Source organism: Aquarana catesbeiana, linkage group LG03, assembly GCF_042186555.1.
Source record: "Aquarana catesbeiana isolate 2022-GZ linkage group LG03, ASM4218655v1, whole genome shotgun sequence".
Classification (NCBI taxonomy): Eukaryota; Metazoa; Chordata; class Amphibia; order Anura; family Ranidae; genus Aquarana; species Aquarana catesbeiana.
Window position 1 is genome coordinate 557,712,008 of NC_133326.1, and position 17,000 is coordinate 557,729,007.

Genomic DNA, 17,000 nt, shown 5'->3' on the forward strand with positions numbered 1-17,000 from the left:
CAGTTTAAGACAGCCACATAATTTCTAAGTGAAAAAAAAGGTTTGCAAAGTCTTACTATTTATTTCCTTTAGAAATCAGCTACAGTCAGAGTAGAAATGTCTATCCCTGGTTAGCATTCTGTAGAGAAGGGCCTGTGTAGAAGCTCTCTGTAGAGGTACAACACACCCCTGCTGGGTTGGGCTTTCTCTCATAATCTTTGTTCGGGTATCATCCAAGGTCAGCATCTACTTTCTGAACTGAAATGCCAGCTAAGAGATAACACATTAATGTAAATCCTAGTGCTGTAAACAAATGTCCAGCCCCTGGTGCAACCTCTCACCTTGTGACCTGCTATGAAGTTACAGCAGACTGATGATGTCATCATAGCCTAGGCAAAGTTACTGGACAGGGGCTTAAGCATGGTTTTTTAATGATAAGAGGTGAGGATTTTTGAAAAATCATACTGATGCTGTGTAGAATGAATAGGAATATCATCAGGAATATTCATGCAGATATTTTAAGAAACTGGAAGGTTCACTTTAAACATAACTCGGTTCAAATCAGTGTCATTGTTATAACTTTTGTGGACTACGCCTAGATTCTTCCACCTATTTGAGACACAAATGGGAAAACTCATCAGAAATGTTCTCGGATGTTACCATTGTTCCTATATTTTTAACTTATGGTAAAACTTTGATAGGAATAATTGGAACTCTCGCAATTGCTAGGGGAATGTGTACAGATCCTTAACATCTCACCAGCACATTTCCCCAGAGATAAAATCTAATTGTGACTCATACCTTTCCTACAGCTATCAAAAGCTTAAAATCGACCTTAAATATCTCATGAAATTCTCAGTCATGTGTGTTGTGTTTTTGCACAGATGCCATTCTCTGTTGCTCAGATGGTCGTTCAGAAAGAGAATGGACTTCAGCATGTCCGAAATATGCTGTTTGCAAGCGATCCAGGAGTGAAGAGGACAACAGTTTCTTTGCTGCGGAACTTGTCACGCAATTCTTCTCTCCACAATGATATTGGTCAGTGTTATGGCAGTCATACAATTTATTTCTAAAGGACCAGAAGAAAAGAGGTTTAACCTTAAACTACGTAGAGGGTTCTTTACTGTAAGAGCGGCAAGGATGTGGAATTCCCTTCCACAGGCGGTGGTCTCAGCAGGGAGCATTGATAGCTTCAAGAAACTATTAGATAATCACCTGAATGACCGCAACATACAGGGATATACAGTGTAATACTGACACATAATCACACACATAGGTTGGACTTGATGGACTTGTGTCTTTTTTCAACCTCACCTACTATGTAACTATGTAACTATGTGACCAGTGCTATGTAGAGGATAATGAATATAATAGGCCCCACCTAAGAGGAGCTTATTCTCTACAGTGCCTATCACAAAATACAAGGGACAAAGTTTGGGTAGATGTCTGTTTACTAATAAGAGTATGGACTTGGATTCTAGGAGAAAACATGCACAAAAACAAGTCAAACATTCTAAATTGAACACATTGGGTTTATATTGTAAAAAGGACAGAAGCGCCCTGCCATAAATAAAAGTCCAGAATATTTTGTTCAATATCGCCAAGGAAAGACCAACATGTTTTGGGAGTTACGAGAGTCCACACAGGGCTGCAGAGGACCTAAAGTCTAAAATCTGAACCAGACAGTAATAGAAGCTCAGAAAATTTGATGCAAGTTTGATGAAATTTGATGAAGTTCTGCCTTTGGGTCTCACTTAGCTTTATTATTGTCCAGTCCAGATTTCAGACCTAAGCCCTGAAGGAGTAGTAAAGACTGGTTTCCTATCAATCATTTTTCATATCTGTATTTCAGCCACAGAACTGATGCCTGATCTAGTGCGGACCTTGCCAGACTCTGTCCCAGAGTCCAACATTGCCAATGACACGACCGCGTCCCTGTGTTATGTCCTCAACAGTCTGATCAGCAGCAACTCTCAGAACGCAAGGCTCCTCCTTCAAAATGGCGGTATCCGCAAACTCATCAATCTTAGCAGCAGGGACGGGTGAGGACACTTAAAATTATATTGTCCTTTAAATATACAGTACATTTCATAATTTTGAATAAATGTATAAGTGACACTTGTACAGCAACTCGCGTCTACTTATGAATGTTTATCTTCTCAGGGCCATGGGGTCTAAAGCTGGAAAAGCCGCCTCACTTGTCCTGTACAATATGTGGTCACACCAAGAACTTCACAGTGCCTACAAGAAGGTAAGAAGGTCCACTGAGGACATCTGACCTAAATAATAAGTGGAGTTTTATTAACAAGCTATTGCTAAAATATAGAGCCTCAGATATGAAAGTCTAGTAGAGGAACTGTGTGTGTTGCTTACAGCAGCCAATCATTTTATTTGGTTTAGGCTGCCTGCTCCAGGCACAATAACAAACTGGATACTTCTGGGCTCTGCAAAAAACTTGGCAATGGATTCTAGTTTTCCCATCTTTCTTTTGTTTAGTTTTTTTTTACAGTCAATTTAAGTGATAATTATAATCAGATGTATTAGGCCCTTTTCACATGGGGTGGATCTGCTGGATGGGCTCTGTTAGTTCAGTGGTAGGTCGCTCCGTTGATCTCCAATGAGCCAGCGGATAACAGGTCCGTCCCTGTTCACTGTACAGAGACAGACCTGTCAGAGCCCCGCTGTTCTCTATATGCATATCGGCTGAATGAAAGCTGTAGCTTTTAAGCAAAATTACGTTTTATAAAAAATAATGATGGGTCAGAGGAAATAATTTGTTTTTGCATACCCACAGTTAATAGTATAAGGAAACCCCTCAGTATATGGTAAAACACAGAAGTCATTTGTGATGTGCAAATATTCAAAATTAGCACATGAATAAAAGCATTTAATTTTTTTAATTTATTTTTTTACTTAAGACAGTGGTTTAGAATTCAGAGATTTTTTTTGTTAAAACCAAAAATAAACCCAATTGCAGCACTATTGTTATATATAGTATAGCAGTATACACCAGGGGTGAAAAACTCAATTTCATTGCGAGCCGCATTATGGTTGCCCTCAAGAGGCTGGTTATATCTGTAAGACTAGATGTCAAGAGTCCCCCACCCTTTCTTACATTACAGTGCACCCCCATTACCTTGTGCTGCTGCTGGGAAGAATCTGGGGGTGGAGCTGGAGTTAGCAGTTAGCTGCTGAATGCTGAGACCAGGGTAGGCAGAGACGAGAGGGTGCTGCGGCTGCACAGAGAGGTGCAAGGTTAGGAGGAGCTCTGTCCTCCTCTCTACTGCCGACTGCTGATATAAGGTGGAGGTGGAGATGAGAGAGGTTCCGCAGCTGTAGGACAGGTGCGATGGTCACATGAAATTGCCTGGTGGGTCAGATTCAGGCCGATGGCCTTGTGTTTGACACATGGTGTACACCATAGGAAATCTTGCAAATGCTGATTTTTTTTTTTTTTCTTGGAACAGAGTGCATTTTTTAGGAATGCACATGCAGCGCAGATAAAAATGTAATAATTTTATCTGATAAATTACAGTAGATTGTTTTAGGAGATAAGTCATTAACCTTTTACATTTTGACATCCACCTTATACAAAAAAATTACACTTCGGGAGGCACTGAAATACCTTTTAACTGCAATATCCATTTTATACTAAAAGATTATACTTCGAGAAGCACCTAAATTGTAGACCATGTGGAATGTGGAGCATTAGGATACACAGAACTCTTTAGCATAAATCAGTCCCACAAAGGCAGTATCTCAACTGGTTCCAGCCATTGTTTGCAACTTTTCAAATTACATTTCAGTATAACTAAAGGCAAAACCTTTTTTCTTAGTTTTGGCCAGAGTGGAGAAGAATTAGAACGCTTGTCAGGCTTTGATTGCTACCTCTGCCCCCGTTAGGGAGATTCACCCTCTCTTTTTGTCCTGTTTACTGTTATCAAAAATCCCAGTTTTGGTTTGTCCTCAGAAGAGTAATAAAGGGGAAACCTTCCAATGGGGACACTACTTCTGGTGACCTGGGTTGCCCCAAAGGATTTGCTTAATTTGCAGGGATTTCCTGGCCAAAAAATATGACAATTGTTATAACCCCCCCTTATTCTATCCAAAATGGAAAAAATAGTTCTACTTTAAGATTAGTTGAGGTGTATGACCGCTCTGATGCTCAATGAGCAAATGTCCAGTATTTTGAAAGATTCTCACTCTAAATTCCTTGAGGTTTGGGAACTGTGGATTTCCTACACATTCCACATGCTTCACCTGGTTTGTTCAAACCACCTATGACTACTTTCCCTTTCTCTACTTTCTTCCTTTCTTTCCTGGTCTTCCTCTACCTATGTCTGGACATTGTTTGTCCCATGGGGAGCTAACTCCCGTGGGTGGGTCCTCCCCAGGACGAGGGTGACCTTGCCCTATGGACACGGTTTCCTTTTATTTATTGTTGCCATTTCTATGGCACAGTGTTACCTGATATTGGCCATCATGTATATGGTTTTCACCAGTTCTTATTATACCCGTTCAATACCTGTCCCCTGCATAGGCAATTTATGCGCTTGTCTTTATTCTTGTCAAACCACACTAAAATATTGCAATGGAAAGATTTTTTGAGATTTTAATGATTGTGTTTATGTATACTTTTAACTATCCTTTTGAAAAGACTGCTTCTCTGCTTGTGTCTCCATCAGGCAACATTTAAGAAAGGAGATTTTGTTAACCCCAAAACTTCAAAAGCGTACCATTCCCTGTGAATCAGAAAACGTATCCTGGGAAGAATGATACATTTAAAAACAAGGGCAAGCTTGCGTCAGTTTGTGAACTAACAAAGACAAATATAAGTGACTCCACCTGCATAACTACATACTGCCTTTCCTGACGAAGCTTAAACTCTTGGGCTGTTTCTTTGGATATTTGTGCAACTTATGAACACTGTAAGCTGAGATACCGAATATTTTTGTATTGAATCCCATATTTTTGCACCTTTTCCTATTAATCACTAGTTTTATGGAAGATTAAACAAAAAGCATGCCTTCTCTAGCACTAATATCAGTGTAATTATTGTGCAATTTCCAAGAATTTGTGAACTGCTCGTTTCATACAATGGCTAAAGTGTTCCCTTCATCGTCTTGGTTTTCCGAAGGACTGAAAACAAGGATTTCTCACCATGTGGAAAAATTAAACCCATGCGACTACTGCAAGCTCTGTTGCAACAAATTCTGCATCATCCAGATAACAGATGTTGGTTCATCGTGTGCATCGGCCTATTTAGTCTGCTGAACTATATACCTATATTGCTGCAAAGCCTGGTTCAGCTGGATGGATTGTGTTGTGCATCCTATGCTGTTCTATAGATCTGTTTAAAGACATCACAAGAAGACAGATTTACAGAATAGTCAGTGTATCACTTACCAATAATGTTTATACAAAAACCTTAGGTTATAGTGTGTTCAGTTTATTGTAGCAATACAGTTTCATTAAACTTCAAGGGTTTTTCTTGTTTAGGACAAATGCCCTTTTTGTTATCTATATACCTGTTTCGCTTTGCTAATTTTCATCATGTGTTTAATTGATCTCTGTTACTTCTATCGGAGTGTTGGAATTTGGGGGCTCATCCGGGATAGACTGTTGAGCAATCCCATGATCCTTTGCCAGTGGCAGATGTCACTTCATTCCCTTTTTGTCTTGTGTATATAGACTACTCTCCAAAGACCGAAACATGCATATTTTAAAGGGCTGCAGTCTTACGGCGATAGTGCATGTTAAAAATAAATCTTAGAACCTCAATGTAGTACTTTTAAATCACAGTAATATTTTCACCAAACAAGAACACTGCTATAAAGTCTTGCTTTCATGAAAAATCCACCTGATTGGGTGGTTCTGTCACAGCTGAAGTGCAGTAATTAAATTAGGTTGATTTACTAAAGGCAAATATACTGTGCACTGCAAGTGCACTTTTAAGTGCATTTGCTCTAGATCCAAGGGGAAGCTGTAACCGATGGGAAGGCTTCATTTTTGTTATTTAGTTGGTAAAAAATCCCCCAAGCGTTGCCAAATATGAAACAGAAAGACCAACAGTTTTTAGTGTCTTCTGTTTAGATTTCCAACCTGTAGGTAACCACATAGAACCTAGGACCCCAGGTGCTGCTCTGTACCTGGAAGTTGCAGATAACTATTAAAATGTTTGCACTTTGCTGAATTTATTACTACATTGTAAAATGAATTAGACACTCATTTACTTTTAGTGGTAATGTGTTATTTTTATTAACCGGTGCACCAATTTAACAAATGTGTCTTAAAGCATATCTAAATCCACCAGTCCTTTGATGTAGTGGTTGCATTAGTTTTAATTTTTCAGCCTTTTTTTTTTACTTAAATTTCACTTGCTAATCCTGCTGGGAAAATACTTTCTGTCCTACTGGGACAATGCTCACTCATTCTGTTGTATCAGGACAATAAAAACATGACAGGACCTCTTCTTCACCACATCGATGGGCCAAGTTCTGTAGTCCACAGAACAATTTAACTGAATGCAACACAAGCAGAGGATACAGGTAGTTATTATCTGACAAGATTTCTGGCAGGAATACCAGGTACTTTTTTTGCACTTAACAAAATGCTTTCATTGGTGTATTTAACAGACCAAGAGGGAGCAAATAAGAGAACCTCCCTATACGGGTTTACATTTCCTTTGATTTTGTGGTGTGTATTGCTAAAGAGGCATGGTTTCACGTTTTTAGTGATCTTATAGTTCAGATTTGTACCTTCCTGTAAGTAAGGGTTAATAAAAAATATTATTCTACACATGTAAACAATGTAAAACTGCAGCATTTGCACAAGGTGTTGATGGTATATTATGGTATGTTGATAGTTTGATACTAAAGTCCTGCTACAGTAGGTGAAACTGTCTCACGATTGCGCTCTTAAGGGTTTAATGCTGGAAATTGTGTTAAATGAACAGAGTATTTATCAGTTGCTTGTAAAAACCTGAGCTGAAGCCAAGAGGAAGCTGCCAGAACATTTGTGTTTTCGGAACGTGTAGTGAAGTTTCCATATAATCAATGGATTTTTAGGATGTTTGTAACAAGTTTGGGCTGCATTTTGTGCAGTTGCATAATATGGCTACTTTAGCTGAACAAAACAGGATGTGAGGAATGTGTTATATTGTATCATAGAAGAGAGGGTTTTTTTTTTTTAGCAAGTGACAAACAGAATCAGGCATTTTATTAGTGCAGAAATCTAGGTAAATAAAAACATTTTTTAAAAAAGCCCAACAAAGGTAAGAATAAAAAACTGTTTTTGTTGCAATACTGATTACAATCCAAAGCTGACCTTAATTTATTTCTGCCACATGGTGTCTGTCACCAGTCTTTCTCTGGGCCATGGCTGTCATGGACCGCCCCTGGGGGTGCATTATGATGCAGACCTCAGCTCGGAGGACTATTATACTGAATGTTGCTCATGTCATTGAGTAAAGGATTGTACAGTGCAGGAGTAAGGACTGTCCATCACCACCACCAGCAGAGATGAGTAAGGAGCAATGACGTCAGTGGACCAACCTGGAAAAAAGACAGGAGAGAGAGCAAATTTGACACCTTGGAGTTGATTTACTAAAGGCAAATCCACTTTGCACTGCAAGTGCACTTGGAAGTGCAGTCGCTGTAGATCTGAGGGGGAAATGCAAGGAAAATAAAAAACAGCTTTTTAGCTTGCTCATGATTGGATGATAAAATCAGCAGATCTTCTCCTCAGATCTACAGCGACTACACTTCCAAGTGCACTTGCAGTGCAAAGTGGATTTGCCTTTAGTAAATCAACCCCCTTATCCTTACTTGCCCACGTGAATTATTGTAACCCTTGTCAGAGTTCCTGTTTTTTCTTCTCTAATTTCAGCTACTCTTAGGAATTGTACATAGATAGGTGTGATTCAACATTTTTTTATGTGATTTTTTTGTATGCTGAATTTTGGTGTACCATGTGTGGGATGCCAAAAGATCTGTTTTTTGACAGAATGGATTCCAGATGGGAGATATAGAGATTTTAGTTGGTGCATTCAAAGTAGGCTAATATAGATTAACATACTATTTTTTTTTTTTTTTATATATATAAATGTTCATATGCCATTGTACTACCTGTTGTTTGTTGTAGATTATAAACTCCGTTTGACGGAGGCTATTTTTTTTACTGCTGGATTCTCTATTTTTGTAACCTCTCATCATGTTCATATAAATGAGTTATGTATTAAAAGGAGCCCTTCCTGTAGACCAAAGCCATCCTGAAAAGAGGGAACATTTACCTTTCCAGGGGGTGGTGAATTAAACCTGTGCTCTCTTAATGAGCTTGGGGATCCCATACTGACACATCCAGATGATACAAATCAAACCTCACGCATTGGAGTTGATTTACTAAAACTGGAGCATGCAAAATCTGGTGCAGCTCTGCATAGAAATCAATCATCTTCCAGGCTGTTTTCTCAAAGCTTAAATAAATGATCTGAAGTTAGAAGTTGATTGGCTAGTATGAACAGCTACACTAGATTTTGCACTCTTCAGATTTAGTAAATCAACCCCACTGTGTCCTGTAGATCAACCTTTTTCAAACAGGGTGCCTTAAGGTTTCTTCAGGAGTGCCTTGGCAAAATGACTAAGAATTTATCAAAAATTGAATGCAAGCCAGAGGGTGTATCAAGCCTTCCTTTTAGTTACACAAAGCCACAGGTTTTCATTATGCACCATTACGACTTTCTAGACACTGGCATCCTAAAAACCAATGACATCATCAGTTGATAAGGAGGATGTCTGTTGGTTCCACAGCATCCTTGTTTGACCCTCCTGTGCCCCTCTACCTCAGCACTGGGGTGACATAAGCTAACTGATGGAGAGAAATTGAGGGACAAGAGAAACATTGGAACACTAGTCAATACCAGTGTGCAAAGGTGTATTTGCTTAGGAAGAATAAATCACCTATAAAGTTGGGTGTGAATGTTGTTACATTGTATAAAGCTATTAGAATGTTTTTTTTACATTTAACCTCCCTGGCGGTATGATTATTTCAGATTTTAGGTGCTGAAAGCGGTACCATTATTTTGCACAGAAATTTGGCGTTTTATATTGTAGGCCTGTAATTCTTAGGAATAGTTCACTTAAATCTGTCCAAACAAGAGCCTAGTAGACATCCCGGGTATGATAAAGTTTGAAAAACGAAATAAAAAATTATAATATAATAAATAACTATAAATAATTAAAACACATAATAATATAATAATAATAAAAATTATATAATAATGTAATCAAATCAAAAACACTGAAATTTGCTCAGTTCCAGAATTTTAGCTTTTATTACTTTTAGTGTTTGATGACGAATCTCCCCACAAATCACTATCGCTCAATTCTGCAAGTGATTATAATTTATTATCGCTTTTTTCTAGCTGGTCTAAAACCACTTTTGATGTAAAGAGACAGTTTTGGTTGCTATGGACAATCTCCAGTTTCCAGGCAGAAAGAACAGTTTTATATATGTAAAACTGCATGCAGGACACTGGGCAGACCACTAGGGACAAAGGGGATGTGTAGTTATTTGATACAGTACTGTAATCTATAAGATTACAGTATGCTGTATCTATACTGTGTGTTTCACTTTTTGAATTTGCCGCCGAACTCCGTCCCCGTGCGTCGCAACGCTCGCAGGGAACGGAGCTCGGCACTGTGAATCGAGCGAGACACAGCGGCTCGCCGATCACAGCGGGGAGACATCGCAGGAACCAGGGGACAAGGTAAGTAATCTCTTCCTGGATCCTGCGATGCAAGCCCGAGTCTGGCTCGGGGATACCGCTTTTGGTATGTAAAATCCACCCCGAGCCAGACTCGGGAATACCGCCAGGGAGGTTAAGAATGGGGTGGCTTGAGACGGTCCATAATTTTAAAGGGTGCTTTGGGATTGCCTATAATTTTAAAGGGTGCCTCAACTGAAAAAAGGTTGAGAAACACTGTTGTAGATCAGTAGTAACAGAGGTGAGAGGAACCACAGTGTGCAGCTGGGGTCACACTAGCCGACATACCTGGAGCTCATGAAGAGAGCAAATATTTAACACAACTGAAAGGTGAGTATTCCTCAGGGCCCATTCACACCATTACAGTGTGTAAATACACAAACATTGATGCTCATTATGCCATGCGTCAACATGCATTGTGTTAAGGCAACACATTCAAAATGAATGGGCTGCCAGTGCACCCAAATGCACCAAAAATAGTAACAAAGCATGTCTGTTGGCAAGGGGGATTGGGGTGCCATTTAGAATGAATGGCACTGCATTATGCATGTAATGTGCATTGCCACAATGCAATAATTTAAATGGTCCCAAAGAGCCAACATGGTGCAGCTTCTTAAAGCTTAACAATGATTTGAAAATGAAGTATTATCAAGAAGTGTGTTTAGTGAAAGTCATCCATACCTAGTTGTAGTAATTTGCATGATTCACTATGCTTAATACCAATAGGGGCAAACTGTTAAAGTTGAACAGGCAGATCTAACAAAAAAAAGCATTAATGTAATGTGTTGTGAACGCCTTAAAAATTTAAAGTATTGTAAATCTAGCATAAGTACCTGAAGTCCTCTACATAGGAATTCTTAAACCGTGAGCTGGTTGGACACCCATTCTGGCTGTGCTATCTGCCAGAATGCTGAAGAGAAAGATCCTTTGCCCTTTGTGTGGAAGAAGGGGCCTCTCTGCAGAAATCCAACACACCCTTCTGCCAAGTCACAACTAGGGCTCTCCAATGAGCAAGTTACAAGAAATTTGCTAATTGGCGAGCTCTGCCCCTGACTCAGCAGGGGATGTGCCCCACCCCTGCAGAGAGCCCGCTACTATCACAGGCACCAAGGACCTCTCTCTGCAGTATGCAACAGGAGACAGGCTTTTCTGCTCAGACTGTGGCTGCTTTAAAAATAAATTTAACTATAAGGCTTTGCAAACCTTTTTTTTTTTGCAAATAAAAAAAAAGATCTTTAGGGACTTTCACTTTAGTCTACAAAAATAAGGCAAAGACAAGCTTGTAGATTGCACTAATAAACAACAGCATCCAATCGCTTCCATTACTCTGTCTACGCTGATCTGAAAGCTGAAATTTGATTGGTTGCTATGGCTTATGATATGTCACAGTTCATTGTACCATGGTATTACATAAATGTCATTTGGATATAACAGCTTTGTGTCCTCATGTATTTTGTACTTAGTGCCATTGTGCCACTGTGTTTTTTGCTTATACATCACATTTTGTTGTCATGCTGATACTTCTGTATGATCATTTGTTTACCATTAAAGATACATCATCTTCTAATACAGGTGTCATCTCATGTGTTGTAGCTGAGTAAAAGGGAACTAAAACATTTAAAGTACTCTGTGGTCGTGCATGGAATACCATACAGATTCTTAGTCAGTGGAGTAATAACACCCATAACAGTCCATGCAGGTGCTATGGGACCAAGGGAGGAAAGAGGGCCTCATTAGGAAGGCTTGTAAAGTGGTTGTAAAGGCACAAGGTTTTTTACCTTCATGCATTCTATGCATGAGTGTAGGTTCACACTGACAGTGAGAATGAAATTGTGCGAGTTCAGCTGAACGCGCACGATTTCTTTCCCGCATGTCTGTCAGTCCCAACTTCGGGGCGATTTCAGAGACATCTGTGCAGGTTGCTGCACAGATATCTATGGAAATCGCCCCCCGAAGTCGCCAAAAGTAGTACAGAAAGTACTTTTGGGAATCAGTGCGGCGCCGCAAATTCGGATGGTGCATTGCCGCCGATTTGGTAAAAAGCCGAATCGCTCCAATGTGAACCAGGGCTGAAGGTAAAAAACCTTCTGTGTGCAGCAGCACCAGCTTTTTGTTTTGTTTGTAAAGTGGTTAAGAAAATACTACCTAGGAGGGTTTGTGAAAAAAAATGCTTATGCTCCAAAAAGCTCAAAGGAGCTTTAAGAAACTAAAAACGTGCACAAAAAAACAAGCTTCTTCAAGCTGAAAAATAAGCTTAAGGCCTCATGCACACTGGACGTTATAAAAAAGCCAGTAACGTTAGCTGTAGAAAGCTGTAGCTGTAGAGTGAGTTTTCCTGCATTTTTGTAGTAGCGTTTTTCTGTGTTTCTTAGTGTTATTTTGGCTTTTTTTAGTTTTTTTTTTTTTTGTTAGCAAAACTATACTCCCATAAAATCTTATGGCTCAAAAAGCTGATAAAGGCAGAATAGCTGTTTTCAGCTTTTTTTCAGAGTTCATATTTACAGCTGAAAAACTTCTCTCAAAACCCACTAGTTCTGGGTTTTTTTTCCAGCTCAAACGCCCCCGCCAAAAACTGCTGATAAAAGCCTATGTGTGCATGGCCACACAGGATAACATGCTGGGGAGTTTAATGACTGCAGAAAAAAATGTCTAAACACACCTCCTGTATTAGAGCACCTCCACTCTGGATGAAGGAGCACAGGGGGCAGATTTGGAGAGCAGCATTGTCAGTCTTGAGTGTTAGTTTATTTAGATTTGTTAGTCCATCTAACAAACTGAAGCCAAACCCCAGCGAATACTTTATAAACAGTTGGCCTCATGTAAACTGCTGCTGGTAAACGGACGTTTTAGGAGCAGTTGGGCATTTTTTTCAGCTGCCCCTGAACTCTCCTCTATGTTATCTTATCAGTACATGTACACAGGGTCGTTTATAGTCGTTTCTAGGCAGTTGAGTTTAGAAGCATTTTTTGAAACGCAAAACAAATGGGTTCAGACGGATGTTCAGAGGCATTTGAAATGGCAACTGTAAAAGCTTGTAAATGCTGCTAAGCGCGGTAACTCACTTTTAGCAGAGTTTCGTTTACAGATGTTTTTCATTTAAAAAAAAAAAAATCATAATTTTTTTTTTTTTTTTACAAATGCTTCTAGACTCAAGTGCGGCTAAACGCGGCATGTAAACGCGGCTAAACGGACATTTTTAGACGCCGGTTTCTAGTTGTTAAGTCGTTCAGGAGAGGTTAAACAATGTCCGGTGAACATGAAGCCTTACAGCAAATAGTTTATTCTCCTTTTGCATTGTCAGTCTGGGGGGGGGGTTAGTTTATTTAGATTTGTTAGTCCATCTAACAAACTGAAGCCAAACCCCAGCGAATACTTTATAAACAGTTGGCCTCATGTACACTGCTGTTGGTAAATGGACATTTAGGAACAGTTGGGCGTTTTTTTCAGCTGCCCCTGAACTCTCCTCTATGTTATCTTACCAGTACAGGGGGTCCCCTAGTTACAAACATCCAACTTGCAAACGACTCCTACTTACAAACAGAGGGAGACAACAGGAAATGAGAGGAAATCTACCCCTAGGAAGGGAAATTCTCTCCTGTAAGAGTTAATATGGGAAAAAGGTGTCTCCCCGCTGATGCTTTATCACCAATCCTTGTTTCTCTAATAACCCAAAATTTTCAAAATCCAATTGTCATTGGGACAGAAAGTGGGGTGAAATCTTCTGAACAGGGGCACAGACAGCAAAACAAATGCTATCCAAAAAGCTTAAAATTAGATTTTTTGGCTGGAGCTACACTTACAAAATATACCTGTTCCAAATTACAAACAGATTCAACTTAAGAACAAACCGGGGACCACCTGTATACTGCTGCTGTTCAGAGTATTTAGGGCCTGGGGGGCCCACTCCTTTTTTTTGTAATTTGGGTGCCGGGTTCACCTTAATATCCATACCAGACCCAAAGGGCCTGGCAATGGGCTGGGGGGGGGGGGGGGCAACATTACATTACAGCCGCAAGCAGTTTTAAATGACTTTTATTCCTTTAGAAATGTCATTTTGCTGTCAGACTGTCCTAAACACGGGAAAAATGCGCCACTTTACAGGCATACTATAGACACCCCCCAGGCACGATATTTAAAGGAATATTACACTTTTATTGTTTCACTTTAAGCATTATTAAAATCACTGCTCCCGAAAAAACGTCCATTTTTAAAACTTTTTTGCATTGATACATGTCCCCTGGGGCAAGACCCGGGTCCCCAAACACTTTTTATAACAACTTGCATATTGTGTTCGAAAAATCTCTTGCGCTACCCAGGGACACTGCAGGGAACTTGCATATTAGCCTTTAAAATTAGCACTTTTGATCTTTCACTTTTGAGTCCCATAGATTTTAACGGGGTTTGCGTGTTTATTATTATTGGTCTATTCGCATGTTCTGCCGCTAACCGAACCGGGGGGTGTTCAGCTCATCCCTAGTAAGCACCCCTGCCAGTGTCCAATGGTTTGTCCCATCTCTGTAACTGATACATCTGCAAAAGAGCTTGCCAGATGAAAATAGAAGAAAAGGAGCCTAAAAAAGAAGACTAACTAATGCAGCCATCACATCTAATTATTGGTAAACTGCAATACAAAAATGTTTGCTTTTAAAGCTTACTGTTTTAATTAATGCATACTTGTAAAGTAACTGAAAAATCCACTTTAAGCTCTCTACCACAACTATGCAAGATTGAAGTTAGTTGCAGAATGATGACACTATTTCAGCCTAGACAAAGTCACTGGACTAAAGCCCAAGAATGGCTTTTAACAATAAACACTGGAGATTTTCTGGGGAAAAAAAATCTTACTGTTGCTGTATATTGTGATATATCAGGAATTGATTCAAGCAGACTTTGAAAGTCACTGAAAGGTCTACTTTAGGGACCAATTTCAGACTAAACTGTTTTGTTAGCTTTGGATAGTGAGTGGGTTAGGCCCTCTGTCAGATTTTTGTAGATACGTTTGTCCCCATTGGGGAGATTTACTCTTACTTCTTGTCTCCGAGATAATAGGGGTTATTTACTAAAGGTAACTCCACTTTGCACTACAAGTGCACTTGAAAGTGCACTTGGAAGTAAAGTCACTGTAGATCCGAGGGGGACATGCAAAGGAGATAAAAAACAGTATTTTAGCTTGCACATGATTGGATGATAAAATCAGCAGAGCTTCACCTCATTTCATAGCTTCTCCTCAGATCTACAGCTATCTACAGCGACTGCACTTACAAGTGCACTTCCAAGTGCACTTTCAGTGCACTTGTAGTGCAAAGTGGATTTGTTTTTAGTAAATCAACCCCAATATGTCACATTGACTTTCTAGAATAGGGATGAAGGGAGCAACAAAAATACACATTTTCTTGAGTAAATTAGGGAAGGGTTAAAACCTCTGTCAGGGTGTATTGCTCTGTGGGCTATATGAGAAGGTCTTGTCAGGGACTGACGTGGCCTTTCATTAACTCGCAAACCCTTCATTTTACTTTATTATATCTGAGTGTTCTCTGTGAAAGTGATTTTTCTTTCTTAAACTAGTCATTGAAAACTGTCCTGGGGGCAAGAAGTCTATAAAATAATCCGGAGCTGATAAAACTTCCACAGATCGCAGACAATAAAATAGATTGTTTTGTTTAATAAACTGCTCAGAAACCTTAATGTTACTTTTTTATCTTCATCATCAGTATTTACTGTAACATTTTAAACCACGTAATTAGTGCATAGGACACACAAAACATCAGCCTCTCTTAGGACCATGTCAAAGGGGAGATAATACCAGTGAGTTTATTACCAAGTCACATTGGTTCAGCTTGGACCAGTGTCAGTATTAGGGATGAGCTTCGTGTTCGAGTCGAAACCCATGCTCGACTCGAACATCGTCTGTTCGATCGTTCGCCGAATTGCAAACGATATGGGCTGTTCATGCCAAATTCGAGTGGCGCGTCGCGGCCCATAATTCACTGCGGCATCGCAGTGCATTGCTGGCTGATGATTGGCCAAGCATGCACTATGACCGGCATGCTTGGCCAATCACAGCGCTGTCTGTACAGAGAGCTGTAATTGGCCACACGCCCCACACTATATAAGGCCACCTGCACATCGGCCCTGTGTAGTGTGTTCTGGCTTTGAGAGACAGAGACAGAGAGACAGTGTCATTTGATTTAAGTTAGATAGATTAGGCAGGAAAGTCAGTCAGTTAGCTGCACTTACAGTGTATTGTGTATATATATATGCATCCCAGGTGTATACGTATATATATACACTGTATTCAGTTTAGCTAGATCCGTTCCTGTTATTATCTTCCTACTGACAGGCAGGCAGGTGTTGTTACAGTATTTGAAGAAAATTGCTGGTGTTCTTCTGATCCTATTAGTCCTATTAGCTACAGTATTTACAGTTAGTGTACTGCGTCCTCTGCACAGTGTGCACCTAAAGCTACCTGTAGAAGATTGGTGGTGTTTTTCTGATCCTATCACTACCGCAGGCAGCTACATTATTTTTTAGTGTAGTGCAACCTCTGCACAGTGTTCAGCTAAAGCTACAAGTTAGTGTAGTGCGACCTCTGCACAGTGTTCAGCTAAAGCTCCAAGTTAGTGTAGTGCGACCTCTGCACAGTGTTCAGCTAAAGCTACAAGTTAGTGTAGTGCGACCTCTGCACAATGTTCAGCTAAAGCTACAAGTTAGTGTAGTGCGACCTCTGCACAGTGTTCAGCTAAAGCTCCAAGTTAGTGTAGTGCGACCTCTGTACAGTGTTCAGCTAAAGCTACAAGTTAGTGTAGTGCGACCTCTGCACAGTGTTCAGCTAAAGCTACCTGTAGAAGGTTGGTGTTGTTTTCCTGATCCTACCACTACCGCAGGCAGCTACATTATTTACACGTTACTGTAGTGCGACCTCTGCACAGTGTTCAGCTAAAGCTACCTGTAGAAGGTTGGTGGTGTTTTCCTGATCCTATCACTACCGCAGGCAGCAACATTATTTACACGTTAGTGTAGTGCGACCTCTGCACAGTGTTCAGCTAAAGCTACCTTTAGAAGGTTGGTGGTGTTTTCCTGATCCTAACACTACCGCAGGCAGCTACATTAATTACACGTTAGTGTAGTGCGACCTCTGCACAGTGTTCAGCTAAAGCTACAAGTTAGTGTAGTGCGACCTCTGCACAGTGTTCAGCTAAAGCTAGCTGTAGAAGGTTGATGTTGTTTTCCTGATCCTATCACTACTGCAGGCAGCTAC

At 40.0% G+C, this 17,000-nt stretch overlaps 1 protein-coding gene across 4 annotated transcripts in view; it reads left to right on the forward strand.

Moving 5' to 3' along the window:
• PKP2 (plakophilin 2) overlaps nt 1-11,309 on the forward strand; it is a 177,227-nt gene extending 165,918 nt beyond the window's left edge. For all 4 annotated transcript variants that reach the window (XM_073621734.1, XM_073621733.1, XM_073621732.1 and 1 more), the window contains exons 10-13: nt 864-1,017; nt 1,832-2,021; nt 2,143-2,230; nt 4,665-11,309. In XM_073621734.1, the coding sequence (XP_073477835.1) occupies nt 864-1,017; nt 1,832-2,021; nt 2,143-2,230; nt 4,665-4,727 (495 nt within the window). In that variant the 3' untranslated portion in view covers nt 4,728-11,309. The remainder of the gene's footprint in view (nt 1-863; nt 1,018-1,831; nt 2,022-2,142; nt 2,231-4,664) is intronic.
• Nucleotides 11,310-17,000: the final 5,691 nt, after the last annotated feature.